The 10555-nt window shown below is 33.5% G+C and overlaps 1 protein-coding gene across 1 annotated transcript; it reads right to left on the bottom strand.

Moving 5' to 3' along the window:
- On the bottom strand, positions 1-763 carry LOC131639277 (eukaryotic translation initiation factor 1A). The gene has a single exon (XM_058909773.1). The coding sequence runs from the start codon at positions 619-621 to the stop codon at positions 184-186; it is 438 nt and encodes a 145-aa protein (XP_058765756.1). The 5' UTR covers positions 622-763; the 3' UTR covers positions 1-183.
- Positions 764-10555: the final 9792 nt, after the last annotated feature.

The following is a 10555-nucleotide window of genomic DNA, read 5'->3' as shown; positions in this document are numbered from 1 at the left end:
TTATAACAAGCTATCATTATTGTGCATTGAAATTGATCATAAATTCATAAAACCACATCCATATCTCACACTACAACATCAAAATTAAAACCTCTAAACATTACATACCATAGATTCACTTCATCATCATCATCATCGTAAAAAAACATTATAATTCCACCTTCAAAAAAAGAAAAAAAAAACTTAAATCTTATCAATATCCTCATCCTCAAACTCGATATAATCATTCGCATCTCCATCATCCTCCTCATCAAGCCCAGCCCCAATCCCTTCATTCAATCTCGTATTATCCGGCAGCTCACCATACGCCTTAAGCAGCCTGGCTTCATCCGGCATGTATTTCAGAATCACATCCGCCTTATCATCCTGATAATCACGAAGTCCGACGAGAATAATATCACCGGCAGCGATCCAAACCTTCTTGTGCATCTTCCCACGGATATGACAGAGACGCTTCGTGCCGTCGATGCACATGGCTTCGCATCGGCCGTTTCCGAGCATGCGGAGGACCTGGGCGTATTCTTGGCCGTCTTCCTTGAAGACGAGCTCGCGCTTCTCGTCGTCGGCTTCGTTCTTTCCTCTCTTGCGATTCTTTCCTCCCTTTCCCTTGTTCTTCGGCATGGTTGATTGATTCGATTTCCTTCTCGCTCGCTCTCTGTGTGTGTTTGGAGAAACCCTAGATTTTTTTAGGGTTGTGGATTTGTGATTTTGGGGATTTTGTAAAGCTAGGGTAGAAGCGTGTGCGTGTGGAATTGAGACGAGTGGGTCGGTTTTTTTATATGGACGATTTTGGCCCTACTTTTTGCTGAGTTGAAAGGAGTGAACATTTAATTTAATTTAACGTATATTATATTTTACTTGATCCGCACGTAAAATAACCAAAAATATTAAATCGGTGTGCATTTAATAGTTTTTTGATTCAGCCTTTTTCTTTTAGATTTGATTGAGTTCATTTGTTTCAGTTTTTTCTTAAATAATTATTTTGAAAAAGTTATTTAATAAAATAGAAAAGTTTTAAATAAAAATACAATTTAATTAGTTATTTTTAAAATATTACTTTATGTATTTTATCATTTTATAATAATTTAAAAAATTATTTAAATTTAAATCTATTTCAAATAGCTTTTCATAAAAATTATTTTTAGATATATCTTTTTAAAAAATTTGTAATTTCAATGTTTTAATCTTTAATAATATATTTCTACATTATAAAATATCAAAATTAATTTTAATTTATAAAAATAAAATAAACAAGGTCAAGTCTCACTTGAATTTGGTTACTCCACTAAATTATTTGTTAATCCTTTTATTGCATAATATTTGCTGTATTTTACTATTTTTTAAAAATTAATTCAAAAGTTATAAATAAAAATATGTGACTTTGTTTGTTATAATTTATAAATTTAAAAAAGAATTATAATTTTAAAAACAATTTTTAAGTATTTTTTTCTAAAATGGTAAAAATGATTTGAATATATTTTTTATGAATTAAATGAGTAATTTTAACATAGAGAAACTTAAATAATTAATAACAAATATTTTAAATAATCAAAACCATATAGCTTTTAAAAAAATTCATAATTTATATGAAAAATTCATAATTAATTTTAAATTTTGGTAGTTTTATAAAATTGTAAGAGAAAAATGAGTGATGCATTGACAAACAATGTAAATCAATTTTATACTATCAATCAAACACGACCATATATTCCGCCAAATCAGACTATAATTTTTAAATTACTAATTTAACTTTGTCGACCAATATATTTTTAGGTAAATTTTTTAATACCCATGCAGTTAAGTTGGGTATCAATATTTTTAATATAAATTATTTTTAAATTTAAATTTATTTTAAAATAAATAAAAATAAGATAATGACATAATCTTAAATTATCATATTTGATTGATTAAAAGTATCAGTACCTAACTAAATTAAAAAAATACCAGAGTGTTCACCACGATGTTAGTGTAAAAGTGTCTAACCATTTAACTCAAATTTTAATATAAAAAAAATGGTAAAAAAAGGATAAAATACTAAAAATAATGTTTCAAAAAAATTTTTTTAATGGAATTTTAATTTAAAGTTTTTCCAATACTTTATATACCATGTTCTCAAATTTTTCTATTGATTGCAGTGCATATCAATTAATCTATAAAAATAATTTTTAGTTTTATATTTAATATTTTTATCTAAATATATATCCTTGTTATACTGGTAGGAACAACTGGTGTGGTCAGCCATTGGTGGACCTTATGAATGTTCTGTTGGTCCTTCGTGGTAACTTAAAGGCCAAGCTGCAGGATATCATCCATGATTACTCTCTTACTCTTCTTCCGGATCTGTTGCGCTACTATCTGGTTCTGCATCAGCTTGTAGACTCTGTTCACGTGAACTATTGGAAGGAGGACGGGAGGATGTGGAAGCAAACCAATAACGGGCTTCTCTCCATTAAAACTGCGTACTCTTTTCTTTCCAGCCACTCTCCCCACTGCTTGGTGTCGGTTCATTTGGAATCGTGTGATCCCCCGGTCCAAATCTCTTCTTTTATGGCGTTTGATTCATCGTTGGCTGCCAACAGATGATCTTTTGTGTATTAGAGGTCATAATTTTCCCTCTTGTTGTACTATGTGCAAAAATAGTGGTGAAACTTTGGAGCATCTTTTTTTCTCTTGCAGTTTTTCCAAAAACATTTGGAATCGGTTGGCTCCTATACTGGACAGCGGTCCTCCGATTGGCTGTTTGGATGATTGTTGGAGGATCATTTCGGGCTGAAATTCTTTACAATGCCAGGTTGTTGTCATAGCTTCTATGATCAATGTTTTTCTTTGCATTTGGAGTGCGCGAAACAAGGCGAGGTTTCAGAATTCTGCCATTCATTGGAAATCTTCATGTGCTTTAATCTTAGCGTAAACTTCGTTATCGAGGAACCTTACATTTAAGCTGGCCAACTCTTCGATAAAAGATTTTATGGTTCTCAAGAGATTTTCTGTTACTGTCCACCCTCCGAAGCCTCAAGTTATCAAATAAGTGTTATGGTGTCCTCCTTCTCAGGATTGGATCAAGGTTAATACTGAAATTGCTCTGGGGGTACTCCTTTGGTAGCGGCTTGTGGAGGCATTTTTAGAAATCGTATTGGAGACCATTTAGGGAGTTTCTCTTGCAACCTTGGTCAGGAGAATGCGTTCTTTGCGGAGCTTATGGGTGCAATCCTTGCTATGGAGCAGGCTATTGATCATCGTTGGTCTAATCTTTGGCTTGAGACCGATTCCAAATTGGTTGTGCTCGCTGTCAGTAAACCTTCTTTGGTCCCTTGGAAATTGAGGAATAGGTGGGATCACTGTAGGCATCAGTTACAACATGCTCATTTTATAGCTACCCATATTTACAGGGAAGGAAATCATTATGCAGACAAATTATCTAACTTCGGTTTAGTCAGTACTAACTATACATGGTGGGATGGTTTACATACCAATGTAGTTATGGATTTTAACAGAAACAAACTAGGTCTTTCTAGTTTTAGAATTGGCTAGGTTTGAGGTTTTAGCCTTTGTCCCCCTCATTTTTGTACCTAATTTTTCTTTTATATATATTTTGGGCTGAGAGCCCCTTTTGAAAAAACAATATGAGCCATTTTCATTTTTAATTCTCCCGACCATTTTGCTAGTGAATACACAACTTTATTTTTTAAGGATAAATAATTTGTCGCTATTGTGAATCACAAAATAATCAATTGTATTGATATTTAGTCAAAATAAGGAATAAGTTATTCTCTAAAAATGAGAATGTTTCATTTGCTAATATATTTGATCTAATTTGGTAAATTTGTTAAATGAAATTATGTAATAGGATCTTTTGGAGTTATTATATGTGGTTGATCCTAACATAGGAGATGGGCGTGTTGATAAGTTTATTGAAAATTTTTATGCATTATGGTTGAAAGATCATGTAAGTTTATATTTTGAAATAGATTGTCATTGATGCTATATGAAAAGTCACAAATATTCTAAAATTATGATGATGTATTTTCTGACACACTTATGTTATACATTGATGCTTTCGTGAGTTGCCATTCCATTTAGTTAAAAAAAATGTGTTTGGAGATGTATCTCTATATCCATATTAGAGTGAATCTGGAAGCGCATCTCTATAATGATTCTTATTTTAAAACTCAGTGTTTTACGCTCAATGAATTTTACGAAGATGTATCTTCAGACGAGTTTAATTTAATATAACTCATGTCAGACTCTCCCCCCTTCCTTCTTCATTTGCTACACTTTCACAAACCCTTCAAAGAGCTCATGAGCAAGAACTAACTACGCCATTTTCAAGCTTCAACACTACTTCTACCTCATTGCAATCAATCCCAGGATATTTCATTCACTCTATTCAAGTTTTCGCACAACGACTCTCAATCGGTAAGTCTCTATTTTCGTTTCTATTTTTGAGTTGTGATGCATGTATTAGGTAAGATAGGTTGTTTAAAATGCATTGGGGTGCAATTACATTTAAAATAGGTAGTTTGTATAGACATGCATTCACATTTATTAGTGTTTAGGGAATCATGGTGGATTTTCTGCAGTCACGCATTTTTATAGAGAAGTATCTATGGATTTTGCCTTTCCTATTTTACGGAGATACATATTCTGATTATACTTGCCTTGATTTTGATATGATTTTCTAATTTATATTATAGGTACATTAATGGCTGAAAACCAGAACATATTAAGACTCAGTTGTGTATCCGAACATGCACCCGTTCGTCGGGAAAGGGCACTGCGGCCTAGGCCATGAGTTGGTGCTAGTTCACATAGTGTTGCTTTCTAATTGATTGTTCTGCCAATTTGGGCCGTCTCATGTTTTGGAGGCCCTGTGTAGGTTAGCCACAGTTTAACATAAAAAAACAAATAGAGACCCTATATACTAGTAATTTAACCTAGCAAATAACTTATGAGGGCCTACTTAGATATATTTTAACCCCTACCAAATTTGAGGCCCTGTGCGGTAACCCGCTTTGCACGCCCTTTAAAGACGGTCGTGGTGCCAAACATAGTGAAAAATATCTAGAAATATATTTTTTGGTATCCATACAACCTGCATAATTTGAGTCTACAAATCCTTCAATTTCTACTTTGCTATCACCACCACAGGCTCCACCATAATTTGGACTCTACTCTGAGATCCATTTATGTAACTTAGAGTCAACTTGAATGCTTCCTATTGCGCCTTTCTAGGATTTAACAAATAGCTGATTATAAGGGTTACTGTATATGTTATGTCTTGCCTAGTACCAACCATAGCATACATTAAAAAACCTACTTTGTTATCATACAATATGCCATTCATATATGTTCTTTTGACCTCATTTCTTGGACAGTGAGTTAGGCTTAGCTTGAATTGAGCATTTGTCAAAGTCACAATAGGCTTTGAATTGACATATCAAACTTATCAAGAATTTCTTGTAGGTATGTCTCTTGAGATAAGCATAATCCCGACTGCTTTCTATCTCTCTGGATATCAATCCCAAGGATTCAGGTGGCAGTACCAAGATCCTTCATCTCGAAATCTTGTCCGAGTTTAGCCTTTACCCTCAATACTTCTTTGACACTATCGTTGTCTATGAAGATATCATCCACATAAAGCAACAAAATCACAAGTGAACTTCCAGGTTGAAATACGAAGTAAAAATAATGGTCGAACTAACTTCGCGAAACTTATGTGAGCCATGAACTTATTGAATCTCCTATACCATTGTCGAGGAGATTGTTTCAGGCCATACAAAGACCTGTTCATTTTGGACACATAATCCTAATTCCCCTTTTCTTCATACCCTTCAGTTTGCTTCGTGCGAATCGTTATATCTAGATCACCATACAAGAAAGCAGTCTTCACATCCATTTTTTTTAGTTCTAGGTCGAATTTTTCCACTATAGAAACCATCGTTCGAATGGACCTGTGCTTCACAACAGGAGAGAACACATCATTAAAGTCAAATAATTCTTTCTGAGTGAACCCTCTAGCGACCAATCTTGCCTTGTATCTCTTTGACATCACTCCTTTAATTCCTTCTTTCACCTTAAAGATCCACTTACAATGGATTAATATGGTTCCTTGGGTCTCTTAATCATATCCCAAATGTTGTTATCATTAAGAGATTTCATCTCATCATCCATGACTATAAGTCATGCAATCTTGTCTCGACTCCTCATAACTTCCTTATAGTCTCTAGGTTCTACATCTAGAACTTCACTTGATGAGATTAAGGCATAAGCTATGAGATTTACATAACCAAGCCTCTGAGGTGGCTTAATGGCTCTTCTCGACCTGTCTCTTGCCAACAGATGGTCGTCAATAGTTTCCTCAGTATCTTCATCATCTTGTGCTTCTTCCTTAACTTCATCTAGCTCCTCTTAAGAGATCTTCGTACTTCAATCAACATCATCAATTTTCTTGAAATCCATCCTAGCTTCATTGAAAATTTCATCTCAACTCATGATACACCTCATGTGACTTGGCTATAGGAACCACAATCTATAAGCTTTGACTCATTTAGGGTATCCAAGAAACATACATCTTAGAGCTTTTATGTTCGACCTTGTATTTCCTAATGTGTGTATATACTAGACAGCTAAATACTCTAAGTTTGTCGAGGTCTGGTGGATAACCTTACCAAACTTTTTTGGGTGTCTTCATCCCCAAAGCATTTGAGGGACACCTAGTTATCAAGTAAGTTGTAGTCATAACTACCTCAGCCCAAAAAGCGTTGTTTAATCTTGCACTAACCAACATACACCTCACTCATTCTAGAATGGTTCAATTAAACCTTTTAGCCAAACCATTTTAGTGGGGAGTATTTGCAGTAGTTTTGTGCTTGCAACACAAGACGCAACACAATAGATGTCGAAATCCTCATTGAAAAATTCAAGACCATTTGTCGGTCCTCATCCTCTTGACTTTCCTGCCAATTTTGTTTTCGACCAGAGTCTTCCAACTTTTGAAATTTTCAAAAGTTTCATCTTTAGTTTTATGAATGAATACCTATAACTTTCGTGAGTAATCATCAACTATGGATAGAAAATATCTTGCACATGAGTGTGAGGGACTCCTTACAGGTCTCCAAAGATTAACATGGATATACTCAAGGAATCCATATATTATTTATTTACCTTTGTTAAACTTCACTCTACTGGATTTATCGAATACATAAGGATCACAAAACTCCATTTTTTCGATCCTGTCCCCTCCTAGCAGATTTTGTTTTCCTAATTCGATCAGACCCCTTTCATTGACATGGCCAAGTCTCATTGCCATAACTCAATCTTTGACAGAAGTTTAATGGATGTTACATCTGCTAAACCACTTACAACCTCAATCTTAAGGGTATAAAGGTCTTGCCTCCTGATGCCTCTCAAGACTTCATTCGACCCATTCATTACCCTTAAAATAATTTCTCTCCTTTGAATGTATATCCTATCTTGTCGAATTCACCAAGAGAAATCAAACTCCTCTTAAGATCAGGTACATACTTGACACCGGTCAACAACTTTATTGACTCATCATGAAGCTTAAATCTAACATATCCAATTCCTGCAATCTTGCAGGCTTTGTTGTTTCTCAACAACACTAATCCACCCTTTATATCACATAACTCCTCTAACAACTCTTTGTTTGGAGTCAAGTGTCAAGTACAACCTAAATCCATAATTTATTTCATGCTCGAATTTCTGCTACAAACCACCAAAACATCATATGATTCATAATCATCTTGAACAATGGCTGCATTGCCATTGTCCTTTCCATCACCATAACTCTTCAACCTGTCAGGACACACTTTTCTCATATGACCTTCCTTCTTATAATGGTAACACCTAATAGAAAGAGCATCACCACTGTAAGACTTCTGTGGACCTTTATCTTTCTTCTTCTCAAATTTACCATCCTTTTTCAAGAATTTTCCTTTTACACAAAATCCTTCACCAACAGACGATGGCTTGTGTTTCTTTCTCTCGTTCAAATACTTTAAGTACAAGGCAGATTTAACCTCTTCAAAGGTCAGGGACTCTCTTCCATACAAGAGGGTTTCTTTGAAGTGAGCATGAGATCTTGGTAAAGCACACAACATCAGTAACGCTTGATCTTCATCTTTGAAGGTAACCTCAATATTCTCCAAATCATGGATAAGCTTATTAAACATATTCATTTGTTCAGTCAAGACTTTATCTTTAAGCATCTTAAATGAGTACAGTGCTTGCTTCAGGTAAATGCGACTGACAAACGATTTGATCATGTACAAACCTTCGAGTTTCATCCACACACCTGCCACCATTTTCTCCTTTAAAACCTGTCGAAGAACCTTGTCACCAAGGCTCAATATGATGGTGTTATGGGCTTTCTCTATTATCGACTTGTTTTCCTTTACCGTTAGGGCAACAACCATCTTCTCTGATTGTTTCAGCGCTTCTAACAAACCTTGTTGAACAAGAAGGGATTGCAACTTCAAGCGCCATAGACTGAAATCATTCACTCTGGTGAATTTCTCAATCTCATACTTTGTTGACGACATACTCTCTTGCATGCTCACCATACCAGTTTATTGTAACGAGCGCCATCAAGAACAAATTAAAACTATGAGAAAGATTGAATTTATTGAACAAACACAAGAAACCCTTCAATTTTATCAAAAAAGAAAAAGCAGGAAGAAGAAGAAGAAATCAAGATTGATTATAATTGTTTTACTATTCACTTTCTTTATTAGGGTTAAAAGTTACAAGTGAGTAACAACAATCAATGCTCTCTCAACAACCTGAGAGAAGCAGTCTATGTATAGACTACTAAACTAACTTAAACAACAAGTTAACTTAAACAATTGGACTAATTGACTGACCTAATTCGACATGCTAACAACATAGCATATTTCGACAACTGCATGCTTGAACGAACTTCGACTACAGTATGTAAGATTTCGATTTCTGTCGAACCAACCCTTATCGAGACAAGAGTTTGATCCAATTACCATGCCATTCAATCGTAAAAGTTATTCCTTGATCAGGCTTTAATTGCACTTGAGCAATACTTGATTAACAACTATGATTATTTTTTTTAGAAGTTGCATTGTAGTGGATACACACAAAATCCTTCTCACGAGTCACACTATTCGCATAATATTTATTTTATTTTAATTAATAAAATTTTATTTGAAAGATAGAATTTCCACTTTCAAATGTTTCAAATTCTTATTTAATATAATTGAGTTTATATAATAGTCATTTAATTTACAGTTAAATAATTCATTTTAAATTTGCATGTACATCTAAATATATTTTATATCGTATCAAATAAATTTATCTGTCTGAAATATTATTCCATCAATCCAAGTGATATATTACTTAATTTTTATGTATATTCATGAATCCAAATTATAAATATTACTCTTAATATACATTTAGGTACAATTGTGACGTACAAATTAATTTTAACTCTTTCGCACGATATATGAGTGATATTTTCAAAACAAAAAGAGCACATTATTTTAGACAATATTTCAATCCATCCCATAATACTTAGGCATATGGCAAAATTTCATTTTTGCCCTTGCTTCCGGAGGTGTATCTTCAAAAACACTTTTTATTTGTTTTACGTTGAATTGTTCCGTATGTGCATTTACAGAACCGTTTAAACAACGTTAAAAATTTTTTTGTAAATGCACCAACAAAACAAATCAACGTTAAAAAAAAACTTCCGAATAAAGATACAGTTCCGAAAACAAAGAATATTTTTAAAAACACATCATATACGCATCATATTGATGTGTAAGAACACCAAATAATAGGATGAGAGATATTCTTATTTTAAGAAGAGAAAAATCTTCCAAGTACGACAAAATATAGTGTTGTGTTAGATTTAAGTCTGCATCTTATTATAAATAAATAGGCAAGTTGAAGTTATCTAAATAAGAGTATGTGTTTTTCAATATCACCTTTTTATTTTCATTTTTTCACATGTCTATTTTTCCTTTTTTTTTTCTTAAATGTATTTTATTTTATTTTTAAAACCATGTTAACATTTATATAAGTGTAAAAGTAGAAATCATGAAACATTGAATTCCCTCCCTTGACTTGTGATTTGTGAAAACCTAAACCTTTTGTCTGTCATATTCGTATATCACCAAATAAGCATGGTGGCATTTGTGCACCACTTGCCTCTGTCATGTTATTCTTGTTTTTCTCAAGAAAAGTTATTAAAGTGACGTGACTCTGTAAATTTATCTACACCGTGCCTTTCGTCGTGAATCGGATTCCACATCCATAACCACATAAGTCAGTATTTAAATCCTTTGTTTTATAATAGAATTAGAATATGATTCATCAACCTCTTGTTTGTGTCCTTACCACGTATATAAAAACAGAACAATAAAATACAGGTAGAAGTTTGGTAATTAAACAACATATATAGACAAATCTCAAACCAAACACACTCTTGTCTGTGATTTCATGCAGATATGTATATAACATTAAATCTACCCTGCAAGATAACCAACTTTTGGTAGGATCATAAAAA

The sequence above is a fragment of the Vicia villosa genome, unplaced genomic scaffold (assembly GCF_029867415.1).
Source record: "Vicia villosa cultivar HV-30 ecotype Madison, WI unplaced genomic scaffold, Vvil1.0 ctg.002571F_1_1, whole genome shotgun sequence".
Classification (NCBI taxonomy): domain Eukaryota; kingdom Viridiplantae; phylum Streptophyta; class Magnoliopsida; order Fabales; family Fabaceae; genus Vicia; species Vicia villosa.
Note: the sequence above shows the minus strand (reverse complement) of the source record. Positions and strands in the feature narration are given on the sequence as shown.

What these genes read in the sequence shown, in the direction of transcription:
- LOC131639277 (XM_058909773.1), bottom strand. Translation starts at nt 621, where the DNA reads ATGCCGAAGAACAAGGGAAAGGGAGGAAAGAATCGCAAGAGAGGAAAG.